We start from the raw sequence: 27,524 nt of genomic DNA, 5'->3' as shown, positions 1-27,524 counted from the left end.
TATTCTTTGACCTTCTTTCCATGAGCCTCAAAGCATGTTAGTGGCTATAATAGATTAGGTGCCCTCTGGAGACTTAGATTATGCTTAGTGACCTTGTTGGTCAGATTGGTGGGAGGACTCTCTGGAGTTTATAATATATTTCACAAACACCAGAGACTGGACAGTATGGCTGAAAGATTGCAGGAACCTGGTATCTAGGAGCAAGAATAAAATGAATTTAAAACTGTGACTGTATGCAAGGGACAAGTCATACCTGAGCTGGGAATTACAGTCTAGGACAAGAGGATGTGAAAGGATAAAAATGACACAGACAACAGGAAATAATCCCTTCTGCTAAGGAAGCCAACAAAATAGACTTAATGACAGTATTGAGAAACCCAGGAGTCAGGGACACAGACGCCTTTACTCCAGCCCATCTGAAGGCCACACCCTCTCCCAGGAGCTCACCCTGGTCCTGTCAACTTTCCAAATAGCCAAATCCTCTAATCCTTTGCAGTGGCTTCTATCCATGATCTTCCATGTCATGAGTGCCTCCTGAGGTGACCTGACTTTTTAAGGACAGGCCCTAAATAAGTACTTCCAAAGGAGACAGAGTTTTGCAGTAATTAAGATCTGTTTTGCTGAAGAACCGCATGTTCTTTGTGTGACTGTTTCTCAGCACAGTAAGACTGTGTGTTGTGTGACAAAGGGAAGGCAGAAAGCACAGGCAGGGCAGAGGCATCTGGTGCTGCTTCTGATAAGCCACACAAGCCCTGTTCCCTGGGGGGACTGTTGTGACTCTTCACACACGTGAGTTCATTTGCTCTGCACAGAAACCCCTGCAACACATTTACTACCTCCCCCGCGCACACGGGAGAGAGCACAACTCACATAGTGGTGTTCTGAAAATTAAGTTCCAAAACTCCTCCCTTCTCTCATTTCTCATCATTTCCACCCTTGTGAGGCAGCACTCAAAGGCTAAGACATTCAAAAACAACCGTGTATATGGTATACAATTAGAAATTCGCCACACATACCCCAACATAGGACAGGTCCAGGAAAGGCATGAGAAGACCTCACATTTATACCTCACACTGATCCTTGGCACAGAAGCCGCCTGTAACTACAGGAAACAAACACGAACACATGTAACAGTGCAAAAAAGGGCTGAAGAGATGGTTCAGTAGCTAAAAAGACCTAAGTTCAGATTCTTAGCACTCATCTCAAAGTTGGGTGTTATATATGATGTCCCAGTGCTGGAAAAGTGAAGACAGGCAGAGATCTTCTGGCCAGCAAGCCTAATCAAAACAAAAAGCTCCAGATGAGTGAGAATGCTGACTTGGAGACTAGAGTGGAGACTGATAGAGCAAGAATCCTGACCTTTGCACTCACGTGCAAGGCATGCAGACTAGCACCCGCATGCACATACATATAGATAATGTATGGACTGAGGATGGAGAGATGGGGGAACAAGGGAAGCTGATAAGGGGGAAGAATATCAGTAAAGTCAAATACACACATGTATGAAATATTGTAAGGGAAACCATCACTTCCTATGCTAACTAAAAATGTTTTAAAAACAACAAAAATGACTAAGCTGGTGAATTTTATATAATATCAAATTTAACACAATAATAAATGGAAAGCTGTCTATGTACCTTGTATCTGTGAAAAAAATGAATTGCAGGTTGGATGTACCTGATAGAAACAAAAAAAAAAAATCATTAAAAAAGAAAATCTAATCTGAATAGTATTGAAATGAAAAATTGTGCCTCAAAATGTGCTAAGGTGTGAAAAGATAAATCATAAACTAGAAGAAAGGATAGCTGGCCCATATAATTGGTAAATGATTAGTGTTTAAAACATATAAAATTCTACAAAGCAAAACAAAATATCAATAGATATCTTGGAAAATGATCAAAATATCCAAAAAATTGTTTTCAATTCTCAGACAGCAAACATGAGGGGCTCAGGTTCATTGTGCAACAGTGCAAACACAGTTATCACAATTCCACTGTGGTCCCACACTACGGAAGGCAATGGAATCAGATGATATCAAGTGCTGGTTTGAACAAAGTAGAGAGGAATGTTGGGAACAGACATAGGAGCATACACTAGGGTACTAGCTTCTGAGGCGCTGGGCCACACTCAGTACATTGTTCACCATGCTTGTCCACACGTGTTGCAGAGTTGGGAGGTTTTCAAATAACAACATATCTTGGTAGACTTACAAGGTGAACAGTTAGAACCAGAAAATGGAGGAAATGAGATGTTCTACAATCTAAAATATTTGCTCAAGTTCTGGAGTGTTTCTGATTCGGGCTGTTTGGATTAGGATCGTTCAACATGCATCCTTAAACACACACATGCCTCTCCTTTCCAGAAATTCTGTATCTGTGAAAAAACTATGATATGTAGGCATGATGAGATGTACTCAAGGGTGATGCGAGGCCATTTTCTGTAGTACTGACCAGTAAACACACAATCAGCTGCATTTCAGAGAGACAAAGTGTGAACCGCCCTGTCTCCATTGCAGGAATGTGAAATTCTGTCTTCCTAAAATGGAAGCCAAGGATTTATGTCGGCCTCCTGACATGCATATTTATTATCACATTATTTATTTATTGTATTATTTATTTGCTTATAACTATGATAAATATTTGTATAAGAATGAATCAACAATGATATCATATTTATAAAATATTATGTGTAACACAGCACATTTGTGTTTTCTAGGCAAAGCTCCCACTGGATTTTTAGCTGTGCCATGTCCTCTGGCTTTACACAACTCTTTCAGACAGAACTGCCAGTTGACATATCAGAATTCTTAATGACATCAGCTAACACTTCCAATTTTCATACCCTGCTGTTTAAAAAAAAAAACCAAAAGACAGAAATGAAAATGTGACTGCTCTCATAATCAGGGACAACAGCACACAGCAACTGCTCAAGGACACAGGAACTACAAAGGCTGATTTCCTGTGCTTATCTTAAAAGGAAATGGGGGTGGGGTGGGGTCAGCAGACAGCAGAGGTGGCTATGCTGAAGGCATACAGAATCAGCAGAGTTCTGTTAGTCTCTGACAACATCACCACACCACAGAGGGACCTTACTCACAAGAGCATGGGGCATCTCTAGGAGTCAATGAAACCAAAGTCAAAGCACAGGTTCAAGGACACCTGGCAGTTCTGCTGAGACACGGGCTACTAAAGCAGCTATCAGGGAAAAGATATCATAGACGGGCCAGGGTTTTTGAAGTGGTTGCTCTTGCTGGGTGTTTGGAAACTTATTTTTTGTGGTCTATTTATATATGAAATAATACTACTAAACAGTAAGATGCCTTACACACAGTTCAAACCAAGACACTCTATGTGTGAAGTGGGAGAGATTGCCTTGAATAAACACTTAGGTAATAAGTCCAGTCCAAGCACACATAATGCCTTCTTTTATTTTCTGGGTCGGGGTTAGAACTGATCACTTTGTACATTATGGGTGACTAACTGAGTCAGAGCTGTACTCCAGGTCCCTGTCCACTGGTCTTAAATATCTGATTGCTCTTGAACTGAAGCAGTCAGGGGATATGACCTAGGGCAACAGAGTAGCCTTAATTAAACAAATATCTTAAGTCAAATGCTGAAACCATCAGCTCATACTGTCCAACGACTCAAAGAACTTGTAGACTTGCAGACTTGTTAGAGCAACAGAAAAACAGGATCAAAGCCACAGGACCAACCAGGGATCATGCAGGAGCTGGACCTAAACCTCTCATACCTGTAGCAAACCACCTTGGTATTCAGGTGGTTAGCCTAACAAGTGGAATGGGGCAGGAGGAGCTATGCAGCCTCTGTTCCCTGCCATTGGATCTCCTTCTCCCTACTTGGATTGCCTGGATGGGCCTCGTGGGAGAAGATGTGCCTAGGCTTGTTGGGACTAGATGCCCCAGGGTGAGGTGGTACCCAAGGGAGGATCCACTTCAATGGGTGGGGGGGATTTAGAAGGGTGAGGCTGGGAAAAAGGAGGGAGGAGGCTAAGATGGGGATGTAAAGTGAATTTTAAAATAGCTTCAGTTTCCCCTTTAAGAGATAAGAAAATTGGGGCTCTAGTAGTTTGAGTAGCGATTGAAAGAGATCATTGCTTCTTCAAGGTCACTGAACTGGATATGAAAGAGCTGGTGCTTAGCTGGCCTTCTGCCTGCTAACCCTGCCTCAGTCTGTCAAACCACTGACGTTCTAGTGGAGGAAGACAATAGCATGTGCTGAAGTCACACTCTGTCCGCCGAGTCCCTAGGAAGCCTTTCCCGCCCTCCCTGGAGTATTGTATTTGTGGTGAAGGATGATTAGCCCATTTCATTGCAGTGGCCATGAATGCTGACAGCTTTCTAAGTAAGCACCAGCAGACAGCTCTCTGAAAAGCCTTTAAGAAAAGGCTCAGTGGCAATACACTGAAAGACTGTTAGCGCAGCACAAATGAAGAAGGGAAGAGAAAGCTCTTACTGTTCGTTTGTCGTTCTTGAAGTGAGCACTGTTTGGTCTGCCATAGAAGTGGTCTCAGTACTCACCATGGAACCAAGGAGCAATGGTGTCTGAGTTTTTCTGGTAACCTGCACGGAATGGCAACTGTTCCTCTTTGAACCATCGAATGGTGTCCATCTGGGCGGAGCTGATCTCGGTCCTTATCACCCCCTGATTCCTGTCATGGGTAAGATGATTCCCAAGTTAGGGATGACTAATTTGAAATAATGTTCTCCATTCTGCCACACTCATAGATCAGTGTCTTGCTCAGCCACCATCAGAGAATCTTCCACCTACAGCAGATAGGAACTAATTCAGAGACCCATAGGCAGACATTCTGTAGAGTGAGAGACCTGGGAACACTCAGCCACACATGGAATGTCTTTATCAAACCCTTTCCTCAGGGCTCAGGAAGTGATACGGGAGAAGAGGCAGAAAGAGTGTAAGAGCCAGAAGGGATGGGTGACATCAAGGAAACAGTGTCTTCCAGATACGACAGGACTGGCACACACATGAAATCAAGAGACTCTGACTGAAAGCACAAGCCTGCACAGGTCCAAGTCAGATGGCATCCAGTGCTGAGAGAGGGAGTGGACTTGAATTCCCATCTCTAACCCCAAAGCTATCACCAACTGACAACCACTTACAAAGGAAAAACATCAATCTTCTCACTGGGTGTCCAAACCACACTTAAAGGATGCCCAGTGCCCAATACACAGCATACTCAAAGGTGTTCTCACAGATTGGTTTTTGTATCGTGATACTTTGTTTGTTTGTTTGTTTGTTTGTTTGTTTGTTTGTTTTTTAAAATCTCACTGGTCTTTTGATTCTATATTGTGATTTGAATTTTATATTTTAAAGGTTTTATTTGTCTGTGTGTATCTTATACTTCTTCACTGTTTATTTTTAAGTTATTTTTTTATTCTGTTTTGTTTGCCTGCTTGTTTTCCGAAGAGAGAAAGAAAGAAAATATAGAGTTGTATTGGTGAAGGTGTCGGGAGGACCTGGGAGGAGATGAGGGAGAAGTGTGATCAGAAAATATTATAGGAATTATCAATAAAAATTAAGCTTATGGTAATTTATGATAATCTGATTATAAATGTGTTACTTTATAATCTCTCCTATAATTATAAATCTGTCCTAAAGGAGAATTAAAGTTGCAACTGTAATTTAAGGAAAAAAAAAGAAATAATGAAGGTGTGTATAGCCTCACTCACATGCATACGTATATAAATGTATATGTGTGTATGCATACATATATATGCACACACAAACTGGTCTGCATCAATTCAACCAATAGAGGACTGGAAGTATTCAAAGAAACAAATTGCAACTATACTAAACATAGACAGACATTTTTGCTTGTCATTATTTCCCAAACAATATTATGTAATTATTTACTTATTTATATAGAACTTAGAGTGTATTAGTCATTATAAATGATTTAGAGATTAAGGTGCAGAGTGATTATGGATGCATTACAGGAAAATACTACAGCATTTTATAAACGGGGCTTGAGCATCCTTCACATTTGATCTCTTCAAAGGATCTTGGGAATTGCCTCCACAGATGCTGAGGGACAACTTTATACAGAGAGGGAGAAGGGAGAGGGAAGAAGGAAGACAGGGTGTGGAGGGAAAAGGGAGAAGAGAAAGGAGGAAGAGGTGGGGGAAGAGAATTATATGCATTCCACTTGCAACATCTAATCACAAGGCAGAGGTAATAGTAGGTTAGGTGCCCCACGTGCCACCATTGCATGGCTCCCAAGATCAGAGAAAGGAAAGCCCATTCACCTAGGGCCAGGCATAGCAATAGCCACTGCTAGGTTAGAACCAAATTCATTTTACCCTGGGTTAGAAGATCCACCTTCAATTAACATTTGGGAAAAGAAGCATTCAGAACCTGAAGCTGTTTCCCTGGAGTGCTTGGCTGTGCAGACAAAGGCAAGCGCAGGCAGTGAGCAAGCTGCCTCCCTGACTCCTTCAGTGCGTGCCTTTCCTCAAAGTCTCCATTTCTGCTCACCTCCCTCACTTGCTTCTTTCTCACACTTTGAAGAGGTTTCTTTCTACTAAAAGATGCCCTAGAAACAAGAAGGTAAAGGGAATATGTCTGCAGACTAGGGAGGGAAAATTAGCAATAACACCATTTTGAATCCAACTCAGCATCAGAAGGGCACCCTGGCACAGATGGGTTCTACTGCAGAAGGCAGCGCAGAGATGTAATAAATACACTCCCAAGTCCTGTTCAACAAGCCACTAGCTGAGCAGAATCTAAATCTAAATCTAAAATAAAGAGATTGGATGAGCTACTGGAATTTTCCATGATACACATTAATGTGGCCCTTTGTGCTTCCGATGGCAACATACTGTATGTGCCATGATTTCCATGTGAAATAACAGCTCTGCAGACATGTGCATGTGGGCACTTACACACACACATGCACATACAGAGATGCACACACACATATATACACACACATATGCAAATATGACTATGTATTATCATTTACGCCATTCAGAGGATTTGAGAGAAAATATCTTACAATATTTGTCTTTCCCCGAAGCTGACCTTGCATACACATTAGATCACATGACAAATTCTAATGCTAGTTCCCACATTAGCCTCCTTTTCTCCACATAATCCTCAGAGATAGAGCAAACCCCACATACATGGGACAGGCTAGTGTCTGCTAGTGTCTGCCTTTCTCCTGGCTTACCTGTCATAACTGCCCAGAGTCCCTGTCTACTCTGACACACAGGGAGCTCTTTTACATTGCTGTAAGCTGGAAAAGAACAAGCTGAGTACAGCTGACAAAAACTGTTTCCCACCCTAAAAGGCCACTTTCACTGTCATCCATCAAATATAGTGTGCCCTAAAATCATTACAGGAAAGACATCAGGTGAGACATATCCCATGCTAGGGGCTAGCAAACAAGAAAAGGCTGACTGTGGAGCTCTGTAGCCAGAGTTCCACTAGGCAAGGCCACATACAGGAGCCCATTTGTGACCGGTCACAAAGCTCAGGAGGTGTGTATTTCCTGACTTTATTTTTAGCTGTAAGGTGGAAAAATAAAACTTCATTTTCCAAACCATGTAGAGGGTCACCACGTCTCAATCGGGGACTTTCAGTGGAGAACGTAGAAATGATTACAGTGGGGGAATAATTCACTCTTGTGTTTCCTCTGAGGTCATAATCCTCAGAAAAAAATTACTTAAGCAATTAAAACACAGAAATTTTGTTTGTTTGTTTGTTTGTTTGTTTGTTTCATTTTCCCAAACTCTGAACAGAATTCTTTTTAGTTTTTAGGGGCAGAAGATGTAGCTCAGTGGCAGACTGCTTAGCTAACATGTGAAAGGCCCTGGGTTTGATCCTGCTACAAGCAGACAAATAAATATTAGAATATTAATAACATTCTATATAAGTCAGTAGTTATAAAAAAGAATTTGTTAGTCAGTAAACATGAAAGATGCTGTTTTCTTCTAGATCACTAAATTTTTCGTTTTTATCTTCGAGCACGTGTTGCCCCTAGAAGGTAAATGTAATTTCATCTCCAAATAGAGACTTTGTTCCAAAATGGATCCTTTCAAAATTCTGAAACTGTGATCTTCTCTCTGTGTCTTAGGAGAGAGCTGCCATCAAACCTTGACTCCAGCAATAAAAAGTAGCCCAAGATCCTAATGTTACTTTTAGTCTCTAGAGGCAATGCTGATCATTAAACACCCTTCGGCCTGCATGTTCCCCCTCCTCGTTTCTGTCAGCCTGTTGCCACTGGATGGAGGTAGGGACAGCAAGTCACCTTGACATCGTCACCCTGTGGTTGGGTTCAAACTTTAGCCACTGTAGATAACTTACAGGAAAGAAAGGAATCAAGGAAGCCGGGTTAGAGGCAAGCCTGTGTTGACTTAAGCAGTGAGCCAACATCCACCGCATCTCATGCCCCAAGGAACACAGTTTTAATCAGTCCATCTTGGCCCTTATGATGAAACCCCTCTGTATGGCTTCTTACCCTAAAGACTTTGGAGGGATTCCCAGCGGCTGTAGGAACTGGGGCTTCGGAGGAAGAGGAGGTCTTCTGGGCTTCTGTGGACCTGTCAGTGGGTTCTGCAGTCCGTCCCCACTCCTCCCCCTTTGGGATAGCCTCTTGTAGTCTTCCCGTGCTTGTTTAGCTAAAGAGCGTCTCTTCTCATCAGCCGCCTTAGATTTTCGCACTAGAAAGATAACATTGTCTGAGTTAGCCCACCAGGCTTGCCAACAGTCACATTCAGAGCCCACAGACACAGCAGACTCAGCCCTGCTCCATGGTACTCTGGGAAGGCTCCAGACAGAGTTGCTTTTGTGCTCATATTAACTATCATCCCCAGTACCTACTATCACATTTTAAGGCCCCTCCTGTACTCGCTCCAGAATTCCTATCTGCATTTAGGAACTAGGGACTTTCTGAGAAGGAAAGACAAGAAAAAGAAAGACAAAGGAGAAGAAGGTGGTAGGGTGGAAAATGTACAGCAAGGTTAAGTTACTGCACCTGGCAAACCTAAGCTGTGAGGACTAGTCAAAGAGACAAAGAATAGAGGCTGGTCAAAAGTCACATCCAGAGGCTACCATAGACTTCACTGAAGGGGAATTGGCCAAAGAGACAAAAAGCAAAGGGATTCTAACCATAAACACATTGTGGAGAACTTCAGAACACCTTTGTAAACACACACATTTCCCAATCTGCCTTCTAATTTTAATTTCTTTCTTAAATAGACAGGGTTATGTTTTAGCCATATAGTGTTAAAGATTATTACAGGATGCAATCACTCATTTTTATGGAGGATTTTTGTTTGAATTTTTAAAATTCCAGACATTATGGGCTAAATCCTGTCATGTTTGACTCTGAAAACATACTCAAAATATTTCATCATACCCAAGTTTCACTGCTTAGCACAAGAAGGCCACAAATTGTATCTTGCAAATATTTTTTTTCACCAAAGTTTTTGGTATTTGTTGTAGAGGAACTGTAGACTAATTTAGGACTCTGAGCATCTAGAAAAATCTTGCTATGTGGGTTTCACCTCTTTACAAGTCTCAGGGGACTATCAGGCAATTGAGTGAGTCTTCTCTGTTGATGGCATGTGAAGACTCTATTCTCATACCTGGGTTGCCCATCCTCTGTCTATCCTGATCTTTCTGGTTTGGCCCTGGCAGTACAAGCTCCAAAGAGGGTCAATGTTGGGTCAGAGGCAGAGATACATGAAAATGATGCAAACATATCCCACCTGTCCATTTTGTGTGCTCTGTGTTACAAAGTCATGGATTTGGTGGGCATTTCATAGGTCACCCTATAAGGAGAACTGAGATATGTCAGTTTTTAAAAAAAAAAAACTGTTTAAAAGTATATGCACTATTGAGAACTTGGGGAAAAAACAAAACAGAATAATAAGAAGTAAAATTCAAACAAACAATTTAAAATCCATCTTCTCCAAAAGAAAAAACAAAAAAAAAAAAAACAAAAAAACAAGGTTCACATGTTAATAACTTTCCTGCTCTCTTCCTTCAAAATTTCGAATTTTTAAATAGTGGTTTTTATACTATTTATAATGTTTCTTATCCAAGAAAGAGACAACTTTTAAAACCACTAAAGAGTTTTCAACATGATAGTTTTCATAGCTATGTGTAATTTAACCATACAGAGACACTATAATTTAATGGTGAAAAGATGAATGAAGCCTTCTGGCTTGCGGAGCATCTGAGTAATTAGCGTTTATTGATACCATTTGAGTGACACTCAGTGGAAAGATACTTCTCGAGGACCCACTGTGGGTGCCTCCTGCATGGATAGTTTTTCATTAGCAGGTCCAGTTGAGACCCTACATGTTGCTCCTGAGATCCTGGGTACTCACGAGATGCTTGCCATTCTGAGTCTTCTTTCCAGCTCTTGTATATCTGCTTGGTTTTCTCATCCTCTGTCTGCTTCATTTCCTCGTGGTCTTTTTCCTTGACGGGTTTAGTCTGTTGGAAAATAAAGACAGAGCTGGGAAGAGGTGAAAGAGTATGACGGGGTCTTTAAGAGGATAGAGGACAGCATCCTGGCTTCTATTAAACTGTCTCCTCCCATTAGGGAGGAACTTGGTGTCAGCAAGGCCTGAAGCAAGAACTTCAGCTACCTCAGTATAGGGCTGTAGGCTCTTTTCCTGACCTTCTCACAGGCTGTTTTCCCAAAGTACAGCTGGAAAGAACATTACAGAGTTATAGTGAACATCGTGTTTTCAGAAATGCTTAGCACAATATATTGCATGTGACCTTACTAAACGGTCCTTCCCCAGACACAGCAGTCAGATATTTCAAATATCCTTCTCTGAAGTAAACATGCCAGCATAATCACTGATCTGCTGAAGCTGACAGGCTTCCAAGGGCAGTCTCAGCTGGGGACTATATGTTCTCCAACTTTCTATACAAACATGGAAGTTGATATATGATTTGGGGTGGCTCAAAATGGCATGAGTTTCCTTTGTTTTCTTCTTAGAACACTTTGAAATACACTACAGAGTGAGTACAAGTTCAGCACAAACAATTTTGCAAGACCGTATCTCAAAACTAAAAGAGGGCCATGGATTCAGCTCAGGAACATGGAATAGCTTTCTGAAATCTTATTACTGAGTTTCCTAGCATGAGCAAAGCTTCAAGCTCAATGTCCTGGTGCCATAGCAGCAGGAAGAGGCGGAGGAGGAGGAGAAAGAGGAGGAGAAAGAGGAAGAAGAGGAGGAGGAGAGAGAGAAAAAGAAGAAGAAGAAGAAGAAGAAGAAGAAGAAGAAGAAGAAGAAGAAGAAGAAGAAGAAGAAGAAGAAGAAGAAGAAAAGAAGAAGAAGTCGACCACAGAAACCAAAAAGATGACAATGATGACTTTCCAGCTACAAAGATGGGCTCAGCATGTAGAGTGCTTGCCATGCTAGCAAGGGAACCTGAGTGAGTTTGGATCCCTAGTGTCCACGTAGTTGCTAGGCCTGGTGGCATGTGCCTGTAACCCCAGAGCTGGCAGGGTGGGAACAGGTCAATCCTAGGGGCTTTGGCAAGCCTGTCTAACTGAAAACAATATATTCCAGGTTAAATGGGAGACCAAGTCTCAAAAAGTGTGCAAAGCCCCAGAAAAAGACATCAATGCCAACCTCTGGCCTCTGGCCACTCATGTACTGGCAAGTGGATCCTCTCCCAGGTACATATATCATATACCCCCACCTACACACAAATGTACACAAAGATTTCCTTGCCACAAAAGTATTTTACCACAATAAAACATAAATCTTGATGAGAACCTTAATTTGGAGAGAACCATAAACCAGCAATAAGGCAGTAACCCCCGTAACTGTGCTAAAATCAATTTGCACACATCTTATATTTTTCTTTTTTAAAAAACAAAAAAACAAAACAAACAAACAAACAAACAAAAAAAACAAAAAAACATAGGTTCCTGCCTAGAGTCAAGCACCTATCATTTGCCACACAGTGCTTTTTTAGAATTCAAAGAAAGCTTTTGTGGTTGAAATGACTACTAAAATTTGCTATCCTTTATAGAAGTTGTTTATGAGCCTGCAGAACATAAATGTACTGCTCTTGATTTTTAAACTTGAACAGAAGGGAAAAAAAGAAAAGAAGAGGAGAGGAGAAGAGAGGAGAGGAGGGGAGGGGAGGGGAGGGGAGGGGAGGGGAGGGGAGGGAAGGGAAGGGAAGGGAAGGGAAGAGAAGAGAAGAGAAGAGAAGAGAAGAGAAGAGAAGAGAAGAGAAGAGAAGAGAAGAGAAGAGAAGAGAAGAGAAAAGAGACAAAAACAAAAAACAAACGAACAAAACCCAAGTAACGAAACACACTTAAGAAAGGAACTCTGCTCATTTGGTACACCCTTTCCTGATCAGATGTGAACAAATTACTTAGGAAGGAAACATTCTCCCCAAGTCTAGACTGAGGAAAGATGGAAGTCATGGGGTGCTTACAGGCGCACTTGACAACTGAAAGGCAGATGCATCAACAAGCCCACACCAGCACAGTAACTGCTCACAAGTTCTGACCTTGGAGTCATTAACCCAACTTGCAGGTAGAGCCACTGAAAAGCCCCAACCCTGTTATTTACTGCTTATCTAATTTTGGACTGGGTGGGGTGGCTTACAACTTCTCCATCTTGTGAGCCTCCCTTTTCCTGAATGGAATGTCGTAGCCGAGGAACCAGCTATGCAACACACTCTCTTTTTCCTCGTGTCCGTCTCTCTTTGTGTTTGCTCATATGTGGGCATTCCTCTGTGCTGGAGTGAGAGGACATGTAGAGGCTAGTTTTCAACATCAAGTGTTTTCCTTAATCATTTTCCCACATACTTTTAGAGACAAGTTCTTTCACTGAGCCTGGAGATCTTTGATCGGCTAGATCCTACTGGCCAGTAAGCCTGCCTCTGCCTGTCTTGTTCTAAGATTATAGGCACACACCACTGCACCCCATTTTTACCTGGGAATCAGAAGTCAGGTCCTCCTGCTGGCACAGAAAGCAGTTTACCAACTGAGCTATCTCCCAAGGCCCTGTTTTCTTTTTAAATAACCTCAAAACATAGTTACAACATCACATCAGGACTCGACCCACTCTGTGGCTCAGGATGAACAAGAAAGACAATGTCTTTTACTTTTATTTATGTGTATGCATGTGTGCAGGTGTCCTTGTCAGACAGAAGAGCGTGTTGAACTCCCTGGAGTCTGGGGAATCTGTGAGCTGCATGATGTTGGTGGTTGGTGGGAATAAAGCTCAGGTTCTCTTCAAGATCATCTCTTCATGATTGAGCCATCACTCCAGCCAACCCCCCTAGCGCCTGCCCAGGTTGTTGTTGTTGTTTACTAAGAAGTTTAAAACCATAATCCACTGAAGGACAAAACAGTAAGAAAATAACACAGAGAGTACCTGGTTGACAAGTGATAATCAGATGTTGGAGAGTGCTATATTTAGTAAACCCAATCCTTTCTTCTCTACAGTGTAATTATATGGGCACAGTGGGGAAGGAGATAACATGAGTGAGCCTCACAAGTAAATAGCAGATGAGATCAGGCCCTGCCTTCCTGTTTATCTAAAAGAGCTAGAAAAGTAGACTTCTTTTTAACCTGATGTCTACAAGAGGAGAGCCTGTCTCATCACCTTCGTTCTCTGGGATTTGCGGGTAACCTTCTCATTCATTCTTGCCAATTACCTGCCATCCTGCTTTGGTCACATCAAAGATGCCTTCAACTCAGTGTCTTTGTGTGTGGAGTTCTCTCTGCCTGGACCACATTTCCCCCTCATTGCCTCTCCACCCACATTTCCTCTCCAGGCTCTGCTCCAGCATCACCTCTGCAGAACATCCTTCTCCAGACACCACCCACCTCCCAGCCTCCATGCTCTGCTTTATTTTCCCCAGAGATCTTATACTCAGCAGACTTCATAGATAACTTTATCTTTTCTCCACCACATCCAAACCATAGGCTTCCTGAGGGAAGACCTTTTATCAATTTTATCATAAAATATGTCTTAAATTTTCATACCTATTCTCAGTACATAGTGGGCATTCAGTAAATATTTCTTGAACGAATTTATGACCACACTTTCTCGATTTTCATCATTTAAGCTAATACGATTTAATTGGAAACAGTACTACTGAAAAATTTCCTACAATTTCCTGCATGTAGTCATTCCTCAAACTCTTGAACCCACCCGATAATCTTAAAAATCTGCAGATATTTAAAGTCTCTCATATAAGAAAGCACAGTTTTTGCATTTAACCTATATACTTCCTGTTCTTTACATTAAATCATAATGCAAGATAACTACTTTCTAAATATTTATTGTACATTATCAGTACAAATGCAGTGTTTTCGAGTATTTGTGAGACATGGTTGGTTGGTTGAATCAATACATGTAGGGTAGAGACTGCCTTCTATTGTCAATATACACATGAGGACTAATGTTCCAAAAATACAATGTTGTTTATTTTAAAGGCTTCATTAATTAATTCATTCGTTTATCCATTCCTTCACTTATTCATTCATTCATAATTCATTCATGTGTGTTCATGTGTATATGTGTGCATGTTTATGAGAGTGTATATTCATGACAGTGTTCATGTACCTGTACACACACAGAGGCAAGAAGAAGCCATCTGGTATAATCCTCTATCACTCTCTATGTATTCCTTTGAGAAAGGATCTTTCCTGAACTAGACTGTAGTTCTCATGATTGCACAGCAAGCAAGCACTTTTAATTGTTAAACCATCCTTCAAGCCCTGAATTCTGCATGATTTTATCATCAAGAAATCGTGTAATTCAGAACTACAAGCTGTCCCCATTAATGGTTGTCACTGAAGAAGAGTCAGACAGTAGACTACATGACCCACAGAAACTTCTAAGCAGCTTCTTCAAAAGCCCATTCTTGGGCCTGGAGCCATTAAAAAAAAAAAAAAAAAACGCCTCATCTTGGACTTGTGTTTTACCATGAGTTTTCAGACTTATTGTGGATCAAATCCTACCACAATCTATCGCCAACTTATTGTGAATAGCCTATGATCTGATAACAACCTAATAGAGTGGCAGACATTGGGCTTCTTCTGTAGAGACAAGGTCATGTCTGGGTAGATGAAAAGGCAATCCAGGCCCAAAGAAGGACACGCAGGCTCATTGGATCCAGGCTCAATGGACACTGGCAGCAAAGGCTGCTGCTCATTCTCTGCAGTGAGGCTGACAGAGACATCAAGCACACAAGTCACACTTGAGCAGGATTTGCGGTTGGTGCCAAACTTGATATACAATTTGTCACAGTCTGAAATCAGTCTTCCCTGGATATTCGCAGCCACTGGGGATGTCGTCTCTGTCTTGGCTCTTCCGTGAAAAGTTCACAGATACATATTGGCATCTGCTCATTGCATCACATCCAAGATGTTCCCAACTCAAGATAAATGGGGAAAAATGAATAGCTGTGTTTGCAGCTTTCAAGACAGGTTTCACATTCTGTTGCCTAATGTCATATCTGCATGAGCCTAATTAAGTAATTTGTGAAACATTAGTGGAAATGGATATTCATCTATCCCCCTGAAGATAGAACGGAAATATTTTTTACCTGGAGGAATCCATAGGTCGATAGAATCTACCAGCTTTTGTTGAATGTATCTTGAGAAACTGTATTGTTATTAAATTAAATTAAATACAATTCTATAACATTTAGAACTGTAAAGTGATTTCAGAAGTTGATCTATCAATGTTTCCCACAGACCTGAGGTCATCAAGTCTCCATTCTCACTGGCAACCAAGTTCTTGAGCCAAGCTGCCTGACAGCACACCAGCACATAAAAGCCCTGTGTTTCCATTCAGTAGGGCATAGAAATGATTGAATGACCAAAATCCAGGAGCTGATGGTTTGGTGTGTCCTGTTCTCATAATGTCCCAGGGAAACTTGGATATCTTTTGGACATCAACAGGACTCCTTAATTTAAGGAGTGACCCTGTGGAGTTCAGCACTACCAAAGTTGTACAACCATCCCAGAATGCTGAAAGGGAAAGGTCACCCTGATAGTGTGTTACATCTTGGGTCTAGTTTTTTCAAAGGTTTCACTGCTTAGTTGGTAAAATGGACCATTATATATGGACAGCATATTTCAAGCTTTCTACTGAACCTGTGGTACATGGTTCAATTTATACTAACTTTATCAGTGATTGCTAGCCACTTGAAGGACATAATGTCAGATGTTATACTAGTAATATAGTATTAGAACTCATTTTCAGATAAAGAAACTGAGTCTCAGAGCTGTGTGGTAATACACATTGGTTTATGTAAATGTTTATGCTTTCTGCACTGCTGACACTGCAGCCACAGGAAAACCAGACACAGGCCAAAAGATAACTTATGATTATGACTTACAAAACTAGTGAATCCTACAGACTTTCCAAACCCCACTTGTAGGGAAACCTTGCTATATAAATTTGCAATCTACCATGACCAGGTAGTTCCTCTGAGCTTAGTGCAGAATGGAAGACTCCCTTTACAAGCAGGGCTTCCCTTCCCCTGACCTTGTTTGGTGATCCTGACTCTCCACACTCTCTACCTGGAGAAGGTTGAGTAGTGTTTGTCAGAACTACAAACTCCCCCAACCCCCAGACACCCAAGAACCAACCCAGGAAGTACCTGGGATTCCTAGAATGTCTCCATACTAATGATGCATTCACAGAACTTTAAACTCTAGCCAGTGATCTTCATTTACCCTGAAAACTCCTGCCCATTCTCCAATGTCCACATATACCCTGGTTCACTCCGAATGAAGATTATCTAAGAGAGCTGTTTCATTGAAGACCTTAGGAGAAGGCCTTCATCTAAAAGAGTCATAACACTAAAATTCTCAGATAAGGCCTTCTCTCTCCTGCCCCACCCACCTCCAGCACTCACTCCCAGCCAGACTGGGATCCTGCAGAACCCCACTCTTTCCCAGACACTGCTTCACCCTTCAAACCCAGTAGGCAGCAGCATGTTTGGACATCCAGAGATAGAGGAAGCAGAGGATGCAGGACCACAGCTGGATGCCCAAACACATACCATACCCACATGGCATATTCTTTCTCGTTTTAGTACTATTAAAGGATAGTTAGCTGTTCAGCATCAAAAGAAGAGTTCAGAGATCAGTTCCCTAACCACAAACAACTTAGAACTGTTTCTTCAACTGCCCAAATGACTTTGAAAAAACCTTTGAATTCTTTTCTGTCCTCAAGAGATGTGGGTTTCAGGACAGGTTCAAGTTCCTTTTCCTCACTGATCTGAGATCCATGGAGCATGCATTACCTTGCAAACAGAATCACTTTCCTGTGCAATGAAAGCCAGGAGGCAGATCTCACCTTGATTTTTCTTTCAGGGTCATAGATGATGCTCCCATGGTCCTTAAGGTGATGGATACGTTCATGAAGCAAGAGACTTTGTCAGAGACACCAACACTACTGCCAGATGTTGAACTCTGAGACTCTTAAGTGTTTCCTGAATTAGCATTAAGCTACCAGGCATGTAATAATTACCCAATCATGCAGAAGTGTTGTGTGTTTTATCAAATGCCAGCCCCCCTCATTTCCTCTCTTGCTCAGTGATATTACCTGTGCAAGTGTATCCTTTTAAACCTCTTGCATAGGTCACCTAGGCCCCCCAGAACCATCCTCTCACACACAGTACAGCAGTGCTCTTTCAGCACTCACTTTTGAAACTTACCTTAAACTATTTCTCCTTCCTCTTCCTTCATTAACATTTTTAACCTGCTCACTGGTTTTGAATTTATCAGATAGGACAGGGTTGTTAATATTCTTGAAATAGCCAAGAGCTAAGCACACACAACGTGCCAGACAGTGTCAACTGAAACAAGTGTGGCGGGGTCTAAAGAGACCCCTGTGGTCATGAATACCCCTCCAACAATGCGCTCAGAATGTCATCGTTTCTTTGTCTTTTAAATTCTAGGTTTGTTCAGTTTTCAAAACCAAGGAGCACACATTGGATTTCAAGTAGAAATTATATATTGAAACCACGCTGTAAATTCTAAAGCTCTTCATACATACCAATGACAATCTTTATAAAAACTCTGCTCCTCAAGGTGATCCAAGGTTAAAGGTGATCAACGGTTTAAAGTAAGATGAAGGACTGATGACACGCATAGAGCAGGTTCATTGATATATAATGACCTATATTTGACCAGTTCTGGAAATACACCGTATATAATGTGGTAGACTGAAAACCACACATCCAAGAAATTTTAGTATTAAAAACCAAGCACATTTACAGGCTCAAACATGATGGCTTCCTTTGTCTAAACTAGAGGAAAGACAATCTCAGAAATATGCCTGCCACTTAAGCACTCCAAAGAATGAGCTTCTTGGAGATTTTACTGACCTTCTCTGAAGGTGACCAATATGTTCTTCATTTACGCAAATACAAAAGAAACATAGAGAACATGCCCTCTACCAGTGTGACTTTGGCATTTAACACACTTTCCACTCCCATACATCATTTGACCTTTGTATCAAGTGGATTACCAAAAAGGTAAGGTAACCTGTAAATAGGTATGAGAGCAGAGACTCAGTCCCCTGTCCACTCTGAACCTACAACTTGTTCTGTTCTTTCCTCAGAGGGAATGAGAGTGTCTTCTCCTACATTCATCAGCCTCCACAGCTCTCTTCTACCTGTTACCCTCAAGAAACATCAGCAGCTATTGAAAAATTTATGGCCAGAGTTAATACTGTCACATCTGCTTTGTTTTTGCTCTGTTAAAAAAAAAAAACCTCCACTAGTATCTACACAAATCTTCCCCCAAATAATGAGGGAAATGGAAAGTTAATAAGAACAGAAGCTGCTACGGAGCATCCTGCAGACCAAGTCAGGGTGAAGGTCTCAATTAGATCTGGGAGTGTAGCTCATCCAGTTGGACAAATGCTAGTGTATTTTAAATGCTATTAGACCTGGGAGTATGGTGATTTTATCTACATAAGCAATGGGGTTATAGATTGTTGCTGCTGATGCTGTAGTTATTATAGCGCTGAAAACTGCAATCCCCCAAGAGAATAGGTGTCATGTGAGAAGGATTATTTTAATTATATTCACTTGTGAAATTGATTCGCAAAACCATTCATTCAATATTCACTTTATTTAAAAATAGAGTTATACAGTCAGACAAATGCCAGGGACCCTGTATTTCAACTAAATCAGAAGTCTCTAATAAACAAAATACTTTTTGTATTCAATTTTGGGGACAAAGATAAAAATAATGAGTTAATATAAAACCGAGAATTTATTTTTAAAGCAAACAACTGAGCTTTTAACCATATGATTCAACTATGCTTCTTAAATCTGATACTCTATGATATAGAAGGATATTTAGAATAATAACCTCTACGAGGGAAATAGCATGCAGCATGGTCCAGCATCACCTGAGACTTCTACAGAAAAATAAAACAGTAATCCACACTCAATAGGGCCCCATAAATATTGGGAGAATAAATGAATACATAAGAAATTCATAAATGCTTGATCAATCATTAAAAGATATGCAATCTAATTTTGTTATTAATCAAGATAAAGTGACTTTAAGTGCTGAAAAAGTCAGCAGTCTCTCTGCACTAACCAAGATCAGACCACCCTCTTCCCTGACACTTTAATAGAAGAAATTTTCCAAAGATGCTTTTAATATTTAGCTTTTTAGCATACTGGGATGTAGCCTTTTGTTTATGAAATATCAGGAGAGAAAGTTTTCTTCCAACTAACAAAGTGAAAGGCAGGATGATAAATTTTATTGCTGAAAATAGCTATGTGTTCTTTAAAAAGAGATCTGACCAAAGCGTTCTTCAAACAACAGAAGCAAAGGAATATTTTGCCAATTTGCCTAATATTTTTTTCTAGCAAAATCTTTGCACGTGGCTACAGGATGTTCCAAATAAAAAGGCTATATAGCACGGTGGTTCTCAGCCTTCTTGATGCTGCAACCCTTTGATACAGTTCTTTATGTTGTGGTAATTCCCAAGCATAGCATTATTTTTGTTGCTACCTCATATTTGTAATTTTGCAATTGTTATGAATTTTAATGAAAATATCTGTGTTTCTTAACGGTCTTAGGCAACCCCTATGAAAAGGTCATTTGAACACCCAAAGGTCATGACCCACAGGTTGAGAACCACTCCTCTAACATTTGATTTAAGGATACACCTTTAAATAAAAGATCACATTTAGTTTATTCTGCACATTAGAGCATTGAATGGTTATGTTGGGAGAACCTCAGTCACTGCTCTCATGCCTTCCTTCCTACAGACCCACACAGCAATGTGGAAATGACAAAAAAGCAATACACTAGAACCAATTGTCAAGGCGAAGGACTTCAAATATGAAGGTCTTAAGGCTTCTCTGGCATTTATATCTATGAAAACATTTTCAAAGTAGGCCAGAGCCGGGCAGTGTTGGCGCACACCTTTAATCCCAGTACTTGAGAGGCAGAGACAGGCGGATTTCTGAGTTTGAGGCCAGCCTGGTCTACAGAGTGAGTTCCAGGACAGTCAGGGCTACACAGAGAAACCCTGTGTCAAAAACAAAAAACAAAAAACAAACAAACAAAAAAGTAGGCCAGAGAGTCAAAGCTATAAGTATAAAATAATATATATGTATAAAATATATTAAGTATAGTATATATCAAGTATTTCTATCCAGAATAATATACATCAAGTATTTATATCAAATATAATATATATTGAGTTTGAGTATAAAATAATGAGCTGTGGCTGAGAGGATAAGCAGTCTTTAAAACATAACTTAGAGTATTCTGCTAGCAGCCTTCAGATGAAGATGTAGAACTCTCATCTCCTCCTATACCATTCCTGACTGGATGCTACTGTGTTCCTGCTTTGATGAGTCTGGACTGAAACTCTGAACCTCCTAGAACACTCTCTCTCTTCTTCAACTGCTCGCCTTGTGGGACTGAGCAACTGCCAGATCCTTGGACTTCCATTCACACCTGCTGCTGACCATTGTTGGGAGTTGGACTATAGACTGAATATGGAAGACTTTGTTGATGGGAGAAATTTGAACTGTGCTGACCTGACCCAAGGGGTTTCAGAGGAGAAGACTTTCAAAACGTGGGGTAAAGACTGTTTTGTGGTATTTTGGTGAAGAATGTGGCTGCTTTTTGCCCTTGTCTGAAGAGTCTACCAGAGGCTAAGGGCGGGGCTTCCAGTTCTCCTATATGAAGACTTCTGAACTCAGTTCAGAGGCACCTGACAGTGACTACACTGTGGTTACCTTCTTTGAGTCACAACTGTCATCTAGAGAGTCCAGAAGACACAGCATCCCTGAAGCATAGGGTAGACTTTTCTGCAAGCATTGACTAGACCAGAGGATCTGGAGGCAACTTCTAGTAAGATTTCAAAAGGAAACAAAAGAGGATATGCCAGTATCACATATAAGCAAACAACTTTTATTTAAAAAGAAATACAAATTCACAAACTGTGGATTTCAGAAGCTATCTACTAAGTAGTGTGTGTGTGTGTGTGTGTGTGTGTGTGTGTGTGTGTGTGTGTGTGTGTCTAAGCAGTTCAAGCTGCTATGGACCCATTTGCACAACTGAGATATTAGTGGGCACAGAAGTTAAGCTACTAATGACATCACTTGATAGTCAAGGCCTATGAAGCATAATGTCCCATCAGATGACTCCAGAGAATTCAAACAGAGCCAGGCTGATCTAGACTGGAGCAAAGTAGTTTTTGGACAGTTTTCGGGAGAAATGTGCAAACAGAAATTGAATGGAGATTTCTTGTAATTTAAGGAAGTTCCGCACACTGACAGAATTAGTGCTAGAAGCCAAAGAGCTTATGAAAAAAACTTGCAAAAATAATACAGTCAAGCAGCATCCTGACTGACCCAAAAGACCCTGGACTGCACTTTTACAAGGAGCAGAGAGCCAAATACCATCAGATGTACCCTAAGTACAGCAATGTGCAGCTGACCAAAGTCCTGGCTAAGAAATAGCTACTGGCAGAGATAAAGCAGAGATATATCATGGACTTCAAGAAGGAGAAACAAGACTTTCAGGAAAAGATGGGTCAATTCAAGAAAAACCATCCTGTTTCAGGGCATCTTAAGAAATCTGTGGTGCCCCAGAGTCACCTAACCAATGTCTCTACGAAGCCACAAGAAGATATGAAAAACAAAGTCTCTTCTAAAAATGGAACTTCCCAAAACAGTTTCCTCAGATGTGAAATTTCAGGAAGAACCCAGGAAACCCCCTATAAATGCATATCACAAATTTCACCAAGATTCATGGTCAAGTCTGGAGCTGAGGCATCTGTCCTTTAAGGAGCTCTGGGTTGAGATTAGCAGGCAATGGCATTGAGCCCCAGAGGACCAAAAAGAGCGTTATAAGAATCAGGTTGAGGGGCTACAGAAACAATACAGGCTGAAGCTGGACCGCTGGGTCGGGAAATTGTCTCCTGAGGAAGATGCTGCATACAAAGAGGCAAAGGCCACCTGTGGTAAGCGAAAGAACATGAGTATGTCTGGAGGCAGAAGTCCCAAGTTTGGACGAACAGATGATCTGCAGTCCTCCTCAGAGAAAGGTCCTCAAGTAAAGCCTGGAGAGGTAGAGGAGCTACTAGATTCTGGGACAGATTCTTCAGAGACTAATCAGAGTCATTGTGGTGGCTCCCAAGCATCCAGACAAGATATCACGGATGATAGCAAAGAGCACTTCACTCTAGCACCTCCTCAGATTCTAGTAGTACAGATGAAGATAATGAAAATCTTTCTCTCCATTTAGTTTGATGTTGGCTACTGGTTTGCTGTATACTGCTTTTATTATGTTTAGGTATGGGCCTTGAATTCCTGATCTTTCCAATACTTTTATCATGAAGGGGTGTTGGATTTTGTCAAATGCTTTCTCAGCATCTAGTGAGATGATCATGTGTTTATTGTCTTTGAGTTTGTTTATATAGTAGTTTACATTGATGAATTTCCATATATTAAACCATCCCTGCATCCCTGGGATGAAGCCTACTTGGTCATGACAGATGATCGTTTTGATGTGTTCTTGGATTCGGTTTGTGAGGATTTAATTGAGGGAAATTGGTCTGAAGTTCTCTTTCCTTGTTGGATCTTTGTGTGGTTTAGGTATCAGAGTAATTGTGGCTTCATAGAATGAATTGGGTAGAGTACCTCCTGTTTCTATTTTGTGGAATAATTTGAGAAAAGTTGGAATTAGGTCTTCTTTGAAGGTCTGATAGAACTAAACCCATTTGGTCCTGGGATTTTTTTTTTGGTTGGGAGACTATTGATGACTGCTTCTATTTCTTTCTCACTACCTATTCAATATAGTACTTGAAGTTCTAGCCAGAGCAATTCGACAACAAAAGGAGATCAAGGAGATACAAATTGGAAATGAAGAAGTCAAAATATCACTATTTGCAGATGATATGATAGTATATATAAGTGACACCAAAAATTCCACCAGAGAACTCCTAAACCTGATAAACAGCTTCAGTGAAGTAGCTGAATATAAAATTAACTCAAACAAATCAATGGCTTTTCTCTACACAAAGGATAAACGGACTGTGAAAGAATTTAGGGAAACAACACCCTTCACAATAGTCACAAATAATATTAAATACCTTGGTGTGACTCTAACTAAGGAAGTGAAAGATCTGTATGATAAGAACTTCAAGTCTCTGAAGAAAGAAATTGAAGAAGGTCTCAGAAGATGGAAAGATCTCCCATGCTCATGGATGGGCAGGATTAATATAGTAAAAATGGCTATCCTGCTGAAAGCAATCTACAGATTCAATGCAATCCCCATCAAAATTTCAACTCAATTCTTCACCGAGTTACAAAGGGCAATTTGCAAATTCATCTGGAATAACAAAAAACCTAGGATAGCAAAAACTGTTCTCAACAAAAAAAGAACCTCTGGTGGAATCACCATGCCTGACCTCAAGCTGTACTACAGAACAATTGTGATGAAAAACTGCATGGTACTGGTACAGTGACAGACAGGTAGATCAATGGAATAGAATTGAAGACACAGAAATGAATCTAAACACCTATGGTCACTTGATCTTTGACAAGGGAGCAAAAACCATCCAGTGGAAAAAAGACAGCATTTTCAACAAATGGTGCTGGCACAACTGGCAGTTATCATGTAGAAGGATGCAAATTGATCCATTCTTATTTCCTTGTACAAAGCTCAAGTCTAAGTGGATCAAAGACCTCCACATAAAACCAGAGTCACTTAAATTAATAGAGGAGAAAGTGGGGGAAAGCCTTGAAGATATGGGCACAGGGGAAAAATTCCTAAATAGAACAGCAATGGCTTGTGCTGTAAGATCAAGAATTGACAAATGGGACCTCATAAAATTGCAAAGCTTCTATAAGGCAAAAGACACTGTCAATAAGACAAAAAGGCCACCAACAGATTGGGAAAGGATTTTTATCAATCCTAAATCTGATAGGGAACTAATATCCAATATATACAAAGAGCTCAAGAAGCTGGAGTCCAGAAATTCAAATAACCCCATTAAAAATAGGGTACAGAGCTAAATAAAGGCTTCTCAACTGAGGAATACCGAATGGCTGAGAAGCACCTGAAAAATGTTCAACATCCTTAATCATCAGGGAAATGCAAATCAAAACAACCTTGAGATTCCACTTCACACCAGTCAGAAATGGCTAAGATCAAAAATTCAGGTGACAGCAGATGCTGGCAAGGATGTGGAGAAAGAGGAACACTTCTCCATTGCTGGTGGGATTGCAAGCTTGTACAACCACTCTGGAAGTCAGTCTGGAGGTTCCTCAGAAAAATGGACATAATACTACCAGAAGATCCAGCAATACCTCTCCTGGGCATATACCCAGAAGAAGTTCCAACTGGTAATAAGAACACATGCTCCACTATGTTCATAGCAGCCTTAATTATAATAGCCAGAAGGTGGAAAGAACCCAGATGTCCCTCGACAGAAGAATGGATACAGAAAATGTGGTACGTTTACACAATGGAGTACTACTCAGCTATTAAAAACAATGTATTTATGAAATTCTTGGACAAATGGATGTATCTGGAGGATATCATCCTTAGTGAGGTAACCCAATCACAAAAGAAGTCATTAGATATGCACCCATGGATAAGTGGACATTAGCCCAGAAACATAGAACACCCAAGATAAAATCTGCAAAACACAAGAAAATCAAGAAGAGGGGAGACCAATGAGTGGATACTTCGTTCCTCCTTAGAATAGGGAACAAAATACCCATGAACGGAGTTACAGAGACAAAGTTTGGAGCTGACAAAAGGATGGACTCTCCAGAGACTACCCCACCCGGGGATCCATCCCATAATCAGCCACCAAACCCAGACACTATTGCATATGCCAGCAAGATTTTGCTGAAAGGAACCTGGTATAGCTGTCTCATATGAGGCTATGCAGTGCCTGTCAAATACAGAAGTGGATGCTCACAGTATCTATAAGATGGAACACAGCGCCCCCAATGGAGGATCTAGAGAAAGCACCCAAGGAGATGAAGGGGTCTGCAACCCTATAGGTGGAAAAACAATATGAACTAACCAGTAACCCCAGAGCTCCTGTCTCTAGCTGCATATGTAGCAGAAGATGGCCTAGTTGGCCATCAGTGGGAAAAGAGGCCCCTTGGTATTGCAAACTTTATGCCCCAGTACAGGGGAACGCCAGGGCCAAGAATTGGGAGTGGGTGGGTAGGGGAGCAGGGCGGGTGTGGGGAGGGTATAGGGAACTTTCAGGATAGCATTTGAAATTTGAAATGTATATAAAGAAAATAATAAAAAAAAGGAGGAAAAAGCAGAAAATCTTTCTCAGGGGAACCTTCAGGGTTAGACTCCATTTTAGCCTCTTTTATTCTAAGTCATTGTTTAGAACCATCCAAGCCAAACCCAGGGCATTCCCAACAGAGAGGGGACTGTTTTGTCCTCTCTGTGCTGCTGCACTCTCTTGCTTTCCTCTCCTACATCCTTTGCTTACTAAACACAAAGAAGTATAGTTTGGGGAGAAGGGAGTTTGCCATAGTGCTGCCTGCATCCAGTTCCTGGGCTTAGGAAGAGACCCAACTGGACAGCACATAAAATCGATTTACATTTTATTGGAACAAACTACATAGCCAGTCTTACAAAGTGAAACACTGCACATACAACTGGTATCAGTGAATTTCAAGAAGGTCTCTTAGTCTTTGCTGGTGCAAACAGTAAGTCTCACCTCTGACGTTCAGAATAAGTAGAAACACAAAGACAGGTATAGATAAATTCTATTTTATGGCCGTATCTGATTTGTCTGTAATACACTCTTCAGTACCACATTCCTGTAATTACATTGATTAGTTGAATATTAAACATATTTAATGTTAACTTCTCATTATCATTTGCTTGTAAATACTCTAAGCTGTTTTCATGAATATTAGCTTCAGAGCAGTTGTTAACCTTTGAAATTTTATATTTGTACCTAAATATTCATTTTGTTTATTTTAGTTCACATATAAGTTGTAAAGTTTGTACATATTAATAGAGCATTGAGATATTTTCCTAGATATTTACAATGTATAATGTATAAATCAGGTTAGTTGTGTGCGTCTCTTCATATATTTGTCATTTATTTAAGTTGAAATTTACATTTTGAAATTTACAGTATATTATCACTCATATTTTCGTGGATCATTGTTTATTTGTTCTCCCAAGGAAACAATTATCTTCATGTATATTTTGCAACATTTACAATTTTTTATCTCAGATTTCCTTAGGCTTCTAAAGATGTTGGATTAAGTATATGCAACAATATAAAAAGATAATAGTGATAAATTCCTGTCTTTTTTATTTTAGGTAAAATTTACAGGATTTGCTACCATAAATTTGTATTGATCTCAATTTGAATGAAGTTATAGCATTTACTTATACAATTTACTTACACAATTAAACAACTTTAATAAATGATGTTTATTAAAAACTAATAAAACATAACTGATATAAGAAGTTGTGATGCAATAGAGTGTAGGAAGCTACCAATAACCATAGAATGTGGCTATTCATGTCATCCATGATACATTGTCAGCCACTTCACTTTACACCACATTTGATTCACCTCCAGTGTCACGCAGATAATGTAACCCACATCTTAGACATCAGGAAACCCAACCCCAGATAATTAAAGGACTGACTCCAAGTCCTCAACTTGACCTTGTGTTTGTTGACTCAAAATTCCTCCCGCCCTGGACTCAGGGAGAATCAGTGTGACTGCCACCGGCAACATAAATTGACACTAGGAACAGTGCAGAGCAAAGCTGTGTGAAGCCGTGGGGCTGGCTGTATTTTCCTTTTTTCTAATTTATTTTACATTAATATGTTATTCCAGATGCTTTTGTTTATTCTTTGTTCTTTTAAAAAGAATTGCTTATATGACTTAGAAAGTGCTAGTAAATGTGTCTTGTATAAAATCTCATTCTACAAATTGCCCTGAATTCTATTAGCTACATAGAAAGTACTTGGGCCCCGAT

The 27,524-nt window shown here is 40.5% G+C and overlaps 1 protein-coding gene and 1 pseudogene across 2 annotated transcripts in view; one reads left to right on the top strand and one right to left on the bottom strand.

Annotated features, from left to right (window-relative positions):
* The window catches only part of Sh2d4a (SH2 domain containing 4A), a 71,177-nt gene that overhangs the window by 7,972 nt on the left and 35,681 nt on the right, over positions 1–27,524 (bottom strand). For both annotated transcript variants that reach the window (NM_028182.1, XM_006509751.3), the window contains exons 5-7: positions 10,373–10,481; positions 8,497–8,698; positions 4,538–4,668 (exon numbers count right to left, since the gene is read on the bottom strand). In NM_028182.1, coding sequence (NP_082458.1) covers positions 4,538–4,668; positions 8,497–8,698; positions 10,373–10,481 — 442 coding nt within the window. The remainder of the gene's footprint in view (positions 1–4,537; positions 4,669–8,496; positions 8,699–10,372; positions 10,482–27,524) is intronic.
* Positions 21,646–22,760, top strand: Gm19170 (predicted gene, 19170; annotated as a pseudogene).

This window comes from Mus musculus, chromosome 8 (genome assembly GCF_000001635.26).
Source record: "Mus musculus strain C57BL/6J chromosome 8, GRCm38.p6 C57BL/6J".
NCBI classification, from domain to species: Eukaryota; Metazoa; Chordata; class Mammalia; order Rodentia; family Muridae; genus Mus; species Mus musculus.
The sequence above is the reverse complement of the archived record's forward strand: the minus strand, read 5'-3'. Positions and strand labels throughout refer to the sequence as shown.